Raw genomic sequence first — 15,611 nt, 5'->3', positions numbered from 1 at the left:
GATCAAACTTATGTTACAAAAAATAAAATACCCAGAGTGTTAAAGCAATTCCCTATTCTTGTCAAAGTTATTGATGGTTCCACTAATTTAAAAGGTCCAATAACACACCACACTATTCCACTACTCACTACTACAGGTAATGGACATACTGAATATATCACATTCGATATACTACCTAACTCTATCCATCCTATCATTTTAGGATACCCTTGGTTACAGCTGCATAATCCAAGTATTGATTGGGTAACCAATAATATACAATATACATCTCAGTACTGTACCAATACTTGTTACCCTACAATCTCTATAAACCACATACAACCTCAATTACCCCCAGAATACCTTGAGTTTTCAGATGTGTTTAATCTTAAAGAGGCAGAAAATCTACCACCACATAGGCCATTCGATTGTCCTATAGACACTAAACCTAATACCACCATACCTTTTGGTAAAATATATCCTATGTCTAATAAAGAATTACAATACCTTAGAGAATATCTCGATGAAAATTTAAGAAAAGGGTTTATATCCACTTCCACTTCTCCAGCAGCAGCTGGAATGTTTTTTGTGACCAATAAAGATGGTACTATACGTCCTATTATAGATTACAGGGGTTTAAATGAAATTACAGTAAAAAAATCGCTACCCACTTCCACTCATCCCTGAACTCTTAGAAAGATTAACTGATGCTCAAATCTTTACCAAACTAGATTTGAAAGGTGCGTATAATCTCATACGCATAAGGAAAGGGGATGAGTGGAAAACAGCTTTTAAAACTCGTTATGGCTTATATCAGTACAATGTCATGCCTTTTGGCTTGACAAATGCTCCAGCAACTTTTCAGTTTTTTATAAATGAGATATTCAAGGATTTATTAGATATCTGCGTAGTGATATATCTAGATGACCTTTTAATTTATTCTAAGAACATAACTGATCACATCAAACATGTACGATGGGTTTTAATGAGGTTAAGAGAGCATCATCTTTATGCTAAATTAGAGAAATGTCAATTCCATGTAAAGACAATCAAATTTCTGGGTTACATCATCTCCCCAACTGGCATAGAAATGGATCCTGACAAAATAAAGGTTGTTTTGGATTGGCCTGTCCCTACCAATTTAAAATCTCTCCAAAAGTTTCTTGGTTTTTCCAATTTTTACAGAAGATTTATTCAGGGGTATTCTTCCATAGTTCAACCCTTAACTAAATTGACAGGAAAAATTAAATTTTGTTGGACTACTGAAGCACAAGAAGCTTTCGAACATCTGAAATTTTTTTTTACTTCAGCTCCCATCTTACAGCTTCCTGATCCAGATGCAGATTTTACCTTAGAAGTTGATGCCTCAAATATTGGTGTTGGGGCAATTTTGTCTCAACGACGCATTGGATCACAAGTTAACCATCCTGTTGCCTTTTATTCCCGACTCTTGACTCCAGCAGAAAGGAATTACTCTGTGGGTGACCTAGAACTTTTGGCAATAAAAGTTGCCATGGAACATTGGAGGCATATTCTTGAAGGCACATCCAAACCTTTTTTAGTACTTACAGATCACAAGAATCTACAGTACCTAAAGAAAAACAAAACTTTATCTTCACGTCAGGTCCGATGGTCCCTTTTTCTAGATCGCTTTAACTATCTCATCCACTACCGTCCAGGATCAAAAAACACTCAAGCAGACTCTCTATCCAGAACTTTTCAGAATGTACCTGAAAAGGAAGAGGCACAAAATATCATACCCACTCACAGATTCTTAGCCTCTATTACCTCATTCCATTCTGATCTACTACATGCTCAACTCAAAGATTCCACAATCCCTTCAATCTGTACTAAAGATTCAAAGACTGGTTTATATCATTATCACAAACTTCTGTATGTACCACCAACATTAAGAAAACAATTACTTCATCATTTCCATAATCTTCCATTAGCAGGACATCCGGGTATTACTAAAACCCATGAATTGTTGAATAGAGAATATTGGTGGCCGAAAATGAAACAAGATATTTGTAGCCATATCACTGACTGCCAAGTTTGTTCCCGAACCAAACGACCTTCGCATAAACCATTCGGTTTGTTGACTCCTCTGCCAATACCTGACACTCCTTGGCATATGATATCAATGGATTTCATTGTAGAGTTACCACCTTCGAAGAATTATACCTGTATCCTCGTAGTCGTTGATCACCTTACTCGTATGGGACATTTCATTCCACTTAAGAAGATACCCTCTGCAACAACCACTGCTACCTGTTTCATTAACCATATCGTAAAATTACATGGTCTACCACTTTCAATAGTTACAGATAGGGGAACTCAGTTCACCTCCAGATTCTGGAGGGAATTGTGTCGTCTATTGAAGATCACCCCCAGATTCACAACAGCTTTTCATCCGCAGTCTAACGGTTTGACAGAACGACTAAATCAAACATTAGAGCAGTATCTTCGGTGTTATATATCTCAAGTTCAAGATGATTGGTCAGACTGGCTACCAATGGCGGAATTCGCTTATAATAATTCGATTAACACTTCTACTAAAATGACACCATTTTTTGCTTCTTATGGTTATCATCCGAGAACAATACCCACTTCTAACATCACCTCATCTTCTCCCTATGCTGTCGAATATATTACTGAACTGAAAAACTCCATACCTTTATTGAAAAAACATCTGGAGACTGCAAAAGATAAACAAAAGTTTTATTTTGACAAGAAACATATACCTCCCCCATCATATAAGCCTGGAGATCGTGTATGGTTATCCACGAAAAATATAAAACTGAAAGTTCCCTGCAATAAATTGGCAACCCAATTTATAGGTCCCTTCAAAATTAAGAAAATCCTGAATCCTAATGCAGTCGTTCTCCATTTGCCAGCTCATCTACGGATTCATCCTTCCTTCCATGTGTCTCTCTTGAAACCTTATTCTGGTACATTAGACTCACTACCCGGGAATGATTCCTCTGATGCGGATTTGTGTGCAGATCAGTCTGAATTTGAGGTGGAAAAGATCTTGGATTCCCGCAACCGTTGGAGACGGGTTGAATATCTGGTCCGTTGGTTGGGATATGGTCCTGAAGAAGACTCTTGGATTCCTTTACGTGATATTCACGCTCCAGAGCTATTACGTGAATTTCATCTTCACAACCCTTCCAAACCTGGGTCTCTGCTCCCAGGAGGTCCGCCTTGAGACGGGGGATCTGTCATGATTCCACCTTAAATCCCTTTGTCCACCTTTACTATTCACCTATAAAAGGATATCAGACACACCTGTTTAATGCTTGATTATTGAAGTTGTGTTTCTGAAGAACTTCCTGTTCCTCCGTTTCTACTCTTTCAAGCCTTTAACTAATTTTTGAGAATCATCTACGTTGGATCAAGTTTTCACTTTCAAAGTGTATCTCAAGTGATTATATCTTCCAAAACTTACTTCTCCAAGGTATTTATCCCTTGCCGTAATCTATAGCCTGAATCTGTGATGTCATCTCACACGCTGTATCACAGGAGCCGTACAGCACTCACATCTTGCAGGCTCCTCCTCTCTGACCTGTTCAGTGAACGCTGCCTAATCAATAACGCTGCTTCCCAGCTGTGTCTTCAATACATTTCAGTCTCCGATCAGGTACAAACTTCCTCAGCTCATAAACTGTTTTTGCCTCAAGTAAGATCATCTTGTAACTTACAAAGTATATTTTGTTCATTCAAGTTTACATCTCATATATAGCGGATACATATTTTTCTATCTTTTTGCTCACCATTTTGTCTCCTATTTTTCTCTTGTGCGCACAGAGTTTATTATTTTCTGTCATTAATACAGCCTGTCTCTTGTAAGACAAATCTTATTCTGAGTGAGTTTACTTCAAGAATCTTTCTCCTCAGATTTCCCATTCTGTATTATTTTTTATTTACACAAATCATTTTCAATTACTAATATTAAGTTGCTTTATTCCATGAGTTTAACTTATTCAAAGCTATACTTGTTAAATATTGGACAAAGCTACAAATCTATTTTTTATTTACCTGGAGACATGACAACAACATTGGAATGTGAAATATTCATATTTTTATGTCGGGGTTAATGCATTTGAGCATATGCGGGTTTGTGCATGAGTGGGGAGTTTTTCCCCACTTTTTTGCTCCATTGACTTCTATGGGGGAATACATTAACGTGAGCAAGATATTCGAAGTTGGATTTTTACGCATGTCGGGTTATCAAGCGAGTGAAAACGTTTTACTTTTAACTTGTAATACGCTACCCGAAGCGTGCAAAAAGCTTACTTCTAGCAGAGTTAGCATGTGAGTGGAAGCATTAAATACCACTCCACTTGTTATCTGGCCCTATGTTTGCAAACCACTGCTGCCTTAGCGTTCGAAAGACACATGCACGCTCCTGAGTTCTATGAGGCTACCTACATTTACTCTTCAACCAACAGAACAAAGCACATTTGATAACAGAAGTAAATTAAAAAGATGTGTAAAATCACATACTCTATCTGAATTATAAAAGTTTACTTATTTATTTTTTACTGTCTCTTTAAGGCATCTTACAGTACTGACGAGACTTGTTAGATAATCTCGCCAGAGCAGAGAGCTTTCGATTATTGAGCCCTTAACCATTTCTCTTGGGACCTGATATTCAAAAGCTCGTCGCTCAGGTGAGATGATCTAACACATCTCCTCAGTACGGAGAGGTCCCTAAAAAATAATAGAAACACAAATTTTAATTTGAAATATGTTTATCTCACTATTCTGGGTGATGTGAAGGAGAAACTCCTACATTACAATATAAGGTATAAAAAGCCTTTTTGCATGATTTATCTCCATGAATAGCTGTTAAAAAAGCCACTTTCCTGCTTTAGGTAACTAATATTATTTTAAGGACCTACATCTTGTGTTAAAAAAAACAACTAAAACATGTTCCTATTTTTTTTATATATTTATAAATACAACATCCCTTTAAGATCCAACAAATCTAGCATAAAAAAGTTTGTAAAGTTCTCACCTGTCTCTTCCAGTCTCTGCTTGGAACAGCTGATCAAATCTCATCATGTTCCGAGGGGACACCACAAAGGCGGACACATTGGGGAATGCCATACTGGCACGATGGATGATATGGTACAGGTTGGTCTTGCTATTCTGCTGCATCCTGTTGGGGGGACCCCAAAAAATAAGTGTCTGACCAGGGGACCGGCTTAGAAATTCCTGTGGCCTCCTAAGGACTATAGGAACACTGGAGTGGGCTACCACACGGAACGTTGTCCTGTTGCCCACATCCTTCTCATAACCTGCAGTGGGGGCATCGTTCATGCGGATGATACATTCTGATTGGTCTATCTTGGGGCCAAGTAGTGTGTTGAGCAAGTGACTGGAGCTTGTTACAATGACACAGCTGTTACACTTGGATTGTAGTGTCTAAAAATATATAATAACAAACTAAATAAATAAAAAACTTTTGTCAGCCAATACATGTCAGGTACAGATGCTATTACTTCAGTAGAGATACATTATAAAATCCCATTCTTTAAAAAAATATATATCATATGTTAGAGCATTTTTGTTATTGCACTGTTGCATGTGTATAACTATGTGCTTGCCCTCTGCAAAAGGATTAAACACATGGGGGCCAATTTATCACGGTCCGAATGGGGCTGTATACCCGTTTCCGCGCGAGCCTTCAGACTCGCCGGAAACAAGAGTTAAGAAGCAGCGGTCTTAAGATGCTTATCCCAGGCATTAAATAGTGCGTAGGACAGCCTTTTGCTTATCCCAGTTATTAATTAGCATAGGAAAGCCTTATGGCTATCTGAGCCATTAATTTGTTTGTAGGATAGCCTTACGCTTATCTAATTTATTAATTTGTTCATAGGATAACCTTTAAGAGCAACAAAGCACGGCACCTCCTGTGTAGTGCACGCTTAAAAGGTTGCTGTCCAACCTTTAAAACTGTAAATCCATACACAGCAGCACTTCAATTAAAAGACCTTTCTTCCAAATGTTCCAGGGTCACATAGAAAGCAACGTTTCGGGTCTTTACGCCCTTAATCATCCATGATATGTAGGATAACCTTTAGATTATCACAGGGATTTATTAGTACATAGGATTGCCTAATGCTTATCCTTGGCATTAATTAGTACGTAGGATAGCCTTACGCTTATCTCATTTATTAATTAGTACATAGGATAGCCTAATGCTTATTCCTGGCATTAATTAGTATGTAGTATAGCCTTACGATTATGTCATTTATTAATTAGTACATAGGATAGCATTTAGCTTATCCCAGGGATTAATTAGTACATAGGATAGCCTAATGCTTATCCTTGGCATTAATTAGTATGTAGGATAGCCTTGCGGTTATCTCATTTATTAATTAGTACATAGGATAGCCTAATGCTTATCCTTGGCATTAATAAGTACGTAGGATAGCCTTACGCTTATCTCATTTATTAATTAGTACATAGGATAGCCTAATGCTTATTCCTGGCATTAATTAGTATGTAGGATAGCCTTACGATTATGTCATTTATTAATTAGTACATAGGATAGCATTTAGCTTATCCCAGGGATTAATTAGTACATAGGATAGCCTAATGCTTATCCTTGGCATTAATTAGTATGTAGGATAGCCTTGCCCTTATCTCATTTATTAATTAGTACATAGGATAGCCTAATGCTTATCCCAGGGATTAATTAGTACATAGGATAGCCTAATGCTTATCCCAGGCATTAATTAGTACATGGGATATCCTTATGCTTATCCCAGGCATCAATTAGAGCGTAGGACAGTCTTTTGCTTATCCCAGTGATAAATTAGCATAGGAAAGCCTTATGCCTATCCTTGGAATTAATTAGTACGTAGGATAGCCTTACGCTTATCTAATTTATTAATTAGTACATAGGATAACCTTTATCTTATCACAGGGATTAATTAGTACGTAGGATAGCCTAATGCTTATCCATATTTGATTCAGCACGCTGGATAGCGCTTGCTGATTGGTGGGTACATTTAGCACAACCCAGGTGCTGAACCAAAAATTGATAATAGGAGTCAATTAGAAAGTTGCTTAAAATTGTATATCAAATCATGAAAGAAAAAAATTGGGTTTAGTATCCCTTTAAAACATAGCAGCAAAAAATACAATATTACATTTAAAAATGACACATTTAGAAATGGCTTCTTCTCTAATACAAAAACAGTTTCAGATCCTAAACAGAATGCTGATATCTGTGTCTCACCTTGTTCCCCGATACGGAGATGTAGCCATCCTGAAGACTCCACTTGCGGATGTTTGGGGGGTTGTGGTGCTTGAGTTTCAGATCCCTATAGTTAAATGGTTCCTCATTGTTGTTTGAACTCAAGATAATCAGGAAGGTGACAAACGCAAAGATCAGAATGAGCGCAGTGGTGCGACCCTATACGTCATGAAAGAAAGAAAATAAGGGTTAGAACTTAGTGGACACGTTATTTTTGAAGGCACATTCTAAAGCAAAACATTACATGCTAGTTCTTTAGCGCACTTCATTTTTGTGGTGCTGACCCTACATAACTATGGGTCAATGATCAAAACCTCTTGGCAATATTATCTAAAAAGTCTCGTCAGTATACCGCAAGGTCTCTCAAATAATTTTAAAGCTGCAAATTCTAGCTTGAGATATGTTTTTTTGTTTTTTTTATAAATTAATTTTTATTGAGGTGAAATTAAAAAACAGCATACATATAATATTCCAATGAATGAGTGAACATAAAAGAGGAAGAATATATGTATTTCAAGGCTCTATAAACACATTTTTTTTAAACAAAGGTCATGGGTCAGAAGCAAGACAAAAACAATACAGCCCATGTGGTTGAGAACCTCAAGATTTTATATTTTGGCTATCTTCTGGTAGAAGTGTAATTGTTATGAAAAAAAGTCACAGTGCAGAGACTAGAGCAGTGAACTTAGTGTATCGTACGTGAGTCCCATCTTGGCCCAGGAGTCCCAGGGCTCCCAAATTAAGGCGTACAAGTCTGTTTACTGGCGTGAATTATATACATAGCTCTCCATAGACCTAAAGTAAGAGATAAGTTGTATCAAGGCCTGCCAACTGGGAGGATTATGTTGCTTCCTGTTTCGTGCAATCAGTAGTTTCGCCGCCATCAGGATCGTTATCAGTAGAGTGTGCCTTGGTGCGGAAAGGGGCCTGAGCCCAAAATGGATCAAAGCTGTCTCCGGGGTCAGGGACACAGCCAGCCCCAGTCGACAGCACAGGGTCCCTATTCTGCTCCACAAAGGTGTAATGGCAGGGCAGATCCACCAGATATGGAGGGGGTCGCCCACCAGCTGGCATCCTCTCCAGCAGAGGGGAGAGCAGTTCGTAAACATTTTGTGTATCTTGGAAGGCACATAGTGCCACCTGGTCAGGAGCTTGTAGAACAATTTTTACAGTGTAATGTAGTGAATCGATATTTTGGTGTGTGAGATTGCTACAGTCCAGTCCTCTTCAGTTAAGTCTACTCTCCAAACTCTTTCCCACTCCATCATCTGCTTAGTTTTGGTCAGTTTAGGAGCATTAAGAAGAATTTGGTAGTGGGAGGATAAGGGGGAGGTATGTTGGATGCCTGCGGATAATCGAGTCTCCCACGGCATCAATGATCTAGGAGGGGATTCAAAGAATCCCCAGGATTTCATTATAGAGAGTAGCCTTAGCAGGTCAAACCTTTATCTAGGCTGGATATCATGAGTGTTAGCCAGGTCGGTGGGTGACGCTGGGTTCTCCCCTAAGAAAAGGACAGCCAGTCTGAGTGGAGAGAAAGCCCGCCTCACTGCGAGGCTTGTAAATGGGAGGCCATACAAAAGGCCTAATATTGAGTAGCATGGTGAGAGGTGTGGAGAGACCATGGCATTATGGTGGAGACACAGCCAAGAGTTCCTGCAGTGTAGGATAATTTTGTTGTTGATCAGGATATCCGAGGCACAATGGGATGGAATCCAAAGAAGGTCCAGCAATGCCTGCTCAATTTCTAACCAGTGGGGACAAGCCCCTTTTGTATTCCATTCTGAAATGTGGGATAAGAGGGCGACCTCATAGTAAAGCCTTATGTTCGGGAGACCAAGTCCTCCAACGAGGATTGTATGTTGCAGCAGAGAGGCTGCGATGCGGGGCTTCTTCCCATTCCATATGTACCGATTAATCACAGCTTGAAATTTATTAAGCAGCAAGAGTGGGACTTTTGTTGGCAAGCATCTGAAAAAATATGTTAATTTAGGAAGCTGCATCATCTTAATCACAGCGATTCTCCCGAACAAGGAGATTTCATTGTATCTCATAGAGCTCAGGTCCCTTTGGAGTTGGGATAGAAGGGCATTGAAGTTCTTAGACAGAACTGTTCCCATATCATGAGAAAGGAACACCCCCTAGGTGTTTCAGGCCGGATAGTGACCATTGGAATCTGTATTTCCTCCTAAGAGGATGTAGAATTGATTTGGACAGGTTCAGTGGATAAGCTTCTGTTTTACTAAGATTTAGTTTATAATAGGAAATGTTTCCGAACCTGTCCAGGAGATCAAACAATGTGGGAAGAGAATCCTCTGGGTCCGTAAGAAAGAGCGTCAGATCATCAGCGCAGAGGGCGACTTTATGAGGAGTGTCATGTAGAATTAGTCCCTGAATTTGAGTTGTTTCTGAGTGCGGCTGCCAGTGGTTCGATGGCGAGGGGGGATAAGGGGCAACTTTGTCTCATCCCGTTCCTGATATGCACTACTCTGGAGCAGAAGTCCAAACCCCTCACCCTCGCCGAGGACAAGAGTACAAAGATCTTATGGCTGTGAGGAAGGCCTTGGGGAGACCGAATGCCGCAAGAGTGGAGAACATATAGTCCCATCTCACCCTGTCAAACGCCTTTTCGGCATCCATCAACAGGTCGAGAAGGGGGATCCCCATATCCGCAGCCTCAGTGAAGATATTCAAGAGGCACCTTGTGTTGTCCGGTCCCTGTCTGCCCGGAATAAAGCCCACTTGATCAGGGTGGACCAGGCTTGGAAGGAGTCTATTCAGTCTTGTGGCCAACATAAAGCTTTGTATCCCCGTTGATTAGGGAGATAGCTTGAGATATGTTTATCTAGCTATGCAGGGTCCTGGATGTAAATCAGAGAATCTATTTTTAATGAACATTCAATTGTGACATTGATTTTTCCTATGTTTGAGTTTGGGTTTAACCCCTTCATGCCGGGGGGGGGCGGAGTGCTTAGATCGGAACAAAGTTCTGAAGTAAACACTTGCTGGAAAAATGAAATCAAGCGATTGTCAATGCGATCACGTGGTTTCAAGGCCAGGATTGGATCATGGGGGACTGTTTATGCTGCTAGGCACTCCCCCAAGTCCAATTTTTATTTGAAAAAAGTCTGAGGATGCAGTACGCGATATAAGGTAGTAGATTCCATGCAGTCCTAACGGCGCTAAAGCCTAGCGGTGTTAGGACAGTAGGGATTAAAGCAAAAGAGGTAAGATTCTCCCCTATCGAGATGGTAAGCTGACTTCTATTATCAAATTTGCTAAGTTGTCATGTTATTCTTTGTTAAAGAGATACCTAGATAGCTAGTGTGCACATGCCTGGAACAATACATGGCAGGATAAAGTGCTCTTGCTAACATTCTTGCAAAACTGATACCATATAATGCTCCAGACACGTGCACGTTCCTGAGCTTATCTTCCTGCTATTCAGTAAAGGATACTGAGAAAACAAAGACAATTTGATAATAGAAGTGATTTGGAAAGTTGCTTAAAATTGTATGTTCTATTTGAATCACAAAAGAAACATTATGGGGTTTATGTCCCTTTAAAGTGATGGTAAATGCTAGAGTTTAAAAAACGCTAGGAATTACCATCACTAAAAATAAAGGCGACCTTCCTTCATTAGTTAAAAAACAACTGATGAATAGTTACCTTTATTTTGATGCGGCTTCAGCACTAACTTAAGCCGCCCATACCACAGCTCAGTTTTTTTCAATGAGGTGATGTTTCCACCTCTTAGCCAATAGCCATGCTTGCCCTTTGGTATTATGCCTTAGGCTGACAGCAAAAACAATCAGGAGTGTCTTTCACACGTACCCACCAATCGCTAGCTGTTTCCTGTTTGGGAGCTGCACTGCTTGCACTACTCCATAAAAAATCATAGGGGTCATTTCCAATCTTTTAGAAAAAATTACCAATTGATCTATCTATAAAAATCCGGGTTGACCATAGTGATAGGTTCTTCTAACTCCATAATTAACTAAGGTCAGTAACACAATAATAGCTCAGGTGCATCCCATTTCTCTTTGTGATGTTTTTACACTATGATTGGAGCCCACCTGTGACAAATTCAATTGATTGGAAATAATTTAGAAAGGCACACACCTGTCTATATGAAGATTTCACAGCTGATAATGCATATCAAAGCAAAAACCAAGCCATGAGGTCAAAGAAACTAACAGGAGACAAGATTGGGTTGAGGAACAGATCTGGCAAAGGCTACAAAAAAACTGGCTGCATTGAAGGTTCCCAAGAGCACAGTGGCCTCCATGATTCTTAAATTGAAAAAGTTTGGAAAAAACAGGACTCTTCCTAGAGCTGGCTGCTTATTCAAACTGAACAATGGAGAGAGAAGGGCCTTCCTAGAGCTGGCAGCCAAGAACCCAATAGTCACATCTCCAGAGATCATGTGTGGAGATCAGAGAAACTTGCAGAAGGACAACCATCAGTGCAACATTCCACTAATCTGGACTTTATGGCAGAGCGGCCAGATGGAAGCCTCTCCTAAGAGCAAGACACATGAAAGTCTGCTTGGAAATTGCAAAAAAAGCAGCTAAAGGACTCTCAGACTATGAGAAACAAGATTCTCTGGTCTGATGAAACAAAGATTGAACTGTTTGGCCTCAATTACAAGCGTCATGTCTGGAGGAAATGAAGCATCACTCATCACCTGCCCAATACCATCCCATAGGTGAAGCATGGTGGTGGTAGCATCATGTTGTGGGGGGGGGGTAGCATCAAGGACTGGGGGACTGGTCAGGGTTGAGGGAAAGTTGAACACAGCGAGACCTCATACTGGGCCAAAGGTTCACCTTCCAAAAGGACAAGGACCCAGCCAAGACAACGCAAAAGTGGCTTAGGAAAAACTCTGTGACTATCCTTAAGTGGCCCAGTCATACTTGAACTCAATCGAACATCTCTGAAGAGACCTGAAAATGGCTGGCCACCAACCTGACAGAGCTTGAGAGGATCTGCAGAAAAGGATAGCAGAAAATCCCCAAATCCAGGTGTGCAAAGCTTGTTGCATCATACCCAAAAAGACTTGAGGCTGTAATCGCTGCCAAAGGTGATTTAACTAAGTTCTAGTTAAGGGCCTAAATACTTATGTGAATGTGATATTTCAGTTTTATCTTTTTAATAAATTTGTAAAGTTACCAAAAATCTGGTCTTTTCTTTGACATTATAAGGTATAGAGTGTAGATTGATGTGAAAAAAATATATAATTTAACCCCTTAATGACAACTGACGTACCAGGTACGTCCTGCAAAAACTAGCAGTTAGTGACAATGGACGTACCTGGTACGTCAGTTGTTTAAGAGAGTGCTGGAAGCGATCGCAATCGCTTCCAGCAGCTCTCAGGGTATTGCAGTGATGCCTCAATATGGAGGCATCCTGCAATACCTTTTAACAAGCCTCCGATGCAGAGAGAGCCACTCTGTGGCCCTCTCTGCACCGGTAACAATGGTGCTGTGTTCCGGGGGGAAGGGAAGTAAGGAGGCGGCAGCGTGCGGGCGCGCGCGTGCACGTGGGTGCGCGCGCGTGTGCACGTGGGGGCGCGCGCATATTAGCCACTGACACCAATGAAAAAAAAAAAAAGTTCAAAACATTAACACGAACATTAAAAAATATATATATATAAAAGGATCTGGGGGGGGGGGGGGGGGGGTTGGGGGTATTGAGGGGGGGGCTGCTACACTACAGAAAAGTTTATAAATATTTTTGGGGGCAAATTGGGTACTGGCAGACAGCTACCAGTACCCAAGATGGCGGCAATTAAGTAGCAGGGAGGGTTATAGAGCTGTTTGGTGGGGGATCAGGGAGGTTGGGGGCTAAGGCAGGGCTCCATTACAGCAGGATACATATTTCTAAAAAATAAAATAAAAAAAACTCCTTTTATTTAGTACTGGCAGACTTTCTGCCAGTACTTAAGATGGCGGGACAATTGTGGGGTGGGGGAGGGAAGAGAGCTGTTTGGGAGGGATCAGGGGGTGGGATGTGTCAGGTGGGAGGCTTATCTCTACACTAAAGCTAAAATTAACCCTGCCAGCGCCCTACAAGCTACCTAATTAACTCCTTCACTGCTGGGCATAATTCACGTGTTGTGCGCAGCAGCATTTAGCGGCCTTCTAATTAACAAAAAGCAACGCCAAAGCCATATATGTCTGCTATTTCTGAACAAAGGGGATCCCAGAGAAGCTTTTACAACCATTTGTGCCATAATTGCACAAACTGTTTGTAAATAATTTCAGTGAGAAACCTAAAATTGTGAAAAATTTAAAGTTTTTTTTTATTTGCTCGCATTTGGCGGTGAAATGGTGGCATGAAATATACCAAAATTGGCCTAGATCAATACTTGGAGTTGTCTACTACACTAAACTAAAGCTAAAATTAACCCTACAAGCTCCCTACATGCTCCCTAATTAACCCCTTCACTGCTGGGCATAAAACACGTGTGGTGCGCAGCGGCATTTAGCGGCCTTCTAATTACCAAAAAGCAACCCCAAAGCCATATAAGTCTGCTAATTCTGAACAAAGGCGATCCCAGAGAAGCATTTACAACCATTTGTGCCATAATTGCAGAAGCTGTTTGTAAATAATTTCAGTGGGAAACCTAAAGTTTGTGACAAAATGTGTGAAAAAGTGAAAAAAATGTTTTAATTTGATCGCATTTGGCGGTGAAACGGTGGCATGAAATATACCAAAATGGGCCTAGATCAATACTTTGGGATGTCTTCTAAAAAAAAATATATACATGTCAATGGATATTCAGGTATTCCTGACAGATATCAGTGTTCCAAAGTAACTAGCGCCAATTTTGAAAAAAAAGTGGTTTAGAAATAGCAAAGTGCTATTTGTATTTATGGCCCTATAACTTACAAAAAAAGCAAAGAACATGTAAACATTGGGTATTTCTAAACTCAGGACAAAATTTAGAAACTATTTAGCATGGGTGTTTTTTAGTGGTTGTAGATGTGTAACAGATTTTGGGGGTCAAAGTTAGAAAAAGTGTGTTTTTTCCATTTTTTCCTCATATTTTATAATTTTTTTATAGTAAATTATAAGATATAATGAAAATAATGGTATATTTAGAAAGTCCATTTAATGGCGAGAAAAACTGTATATAATATGTGTGGGTACAGTAAATGAGTAAGAGGAAAATTACAGCTGAACACAAACACCACAGAAATGTAAAAATAGCCATTGTCATTAAGGGTAAGAAAATTGAAAAATGTTCCGGTCATTAAGGGGTTAAACCATTTTAGCATAAGGCTACAACATAACAAAATATGAAAACAACGAATGCACTGTATATAGACATTGGAGATAAAGTACAATTTATTAGGGAAAACAAAAACAACAGAATGAATGTGAATTATGTAGTCATAAAAATGTCAAAAATGCGTAACTAAAAAAATGTCTTTAAAGTGAAAACGTTATGGACTAGTTTACGAGTGGAGAACAAAAATGCAAGCGGTATAGAGTGTTAGCACAGTCAGCTACAATATATTGTGCTTTAATACTGTTTGCTTTTTTGTGCATCTATTACAAGTAAATGGTAAATATTTATCATTTGATTAATAGTATGTTGTGCGCTACAGTACTCATGTCTGATGTGTAATTTCCTTCAGGCAATAGGTTCTTGTCGCATAACATGAATGCACAAATATATGTTCTGGTACTGAAGCAATAAAATGTAGGTGTATTTGACTGAGCGCAATGAGTTTTAATTCACAACTTGCAATGCCCAATCACAAGTTACTGATTGAGTGAGTGGAACTGTAACTTAAAGGGACATGAAACCCAAAATTATTCTTTCATGATTCAGATAGAGAATACAATTTTAAACAACTTTCCAATTTTCTTCTATTATTTAAATTTGCTTCCTTCTCTTGTTATCATTTGCTGAAAGGTTTATCTAGGCAAGTTCATGAGCAGCAGAGAAACTAGTTTCTAGCTGTTGATTGGTGGCTGCATATATATATTGAATGTGATTGGCTCACCCATGTGTTCAATTATAAACTAGTAGTGCATAGCTGCTCCTTCAACAAATGATACCAAGAGAATGAAACAGATTAGATAACAGAAGTTAATTAGAAAGTTGTTTAAAATTGTATTCCCTGTCTGAATCATGAAAGAAAAAATGTAGGTTTCATGTCCCTTTAATAAGCGTTAAAGGGACAGTAAAGTCAAAATTAAACGTTCATGATTCAGACAGAGTATGAAATTATAATCATTTTTCCAATTTACTTAAATTAACTAATTTACTTCATTCTCTTGGTATTCTTTGTTGAAAAGCATACCTAGGTTTGCTCAGGAGCAGCAAAGCACTACTGGGAGCTAG

The 15,611-nt window shown here is 39.4% G+C and overlaps 1 protein-coding gene across 4 annotated transcripts in view; it reads right to left on the bottom strand.

Moving 5' to 3' along the window:
• The window catches only part of ST6GALNAC6 (ST6 N-acetylgalactosaminide alpha-2,6-sialyltransferase 6), a 105,836-nt gene that overhangs the window by 19,032 nt on the left and 71,193 nt on the right, over positions 1-15,611 (bottom strand). For all 4 annotated transcript variants that reach the window (XM_053695860.1, XM_053695864.1, XM_053695859.1 and 1 more), the window contains 2 exons: positions 7,235-7,411; positions 5,003-5,412 (listed from right to left, as the gene is read on the bottom strand). In XM_053695860.1, the coding sequence (XP_053551835.1) occupies positions 5,003-5,412; positions 7,235-7,411 (587 nt within the window). The remainder of the gene's footprint in view (positions 1-5,002; positions 5,413-7,234; positions 7,412-15,611) is intronic.

This window comes from Bombina bombina, chromosome 12, assembly GCF_027579735.1.
Source record: "Bombina bombina isolate aBomBom1 chromosome 12, aBomBom1.pri, whole genome shotgun sequence".
Classification (NCBI taxonomy): domain Eukaryota; kingdom Metazoa; phylum Chordata; class Amphibia; order Anura; family Bombinatoridae; genus Bombina; species Bombina bombina.
Note: the sequence above shows the minus strand (reverse complement) of the source record. Positions and strands in the feature narration are given on the sequence as shown.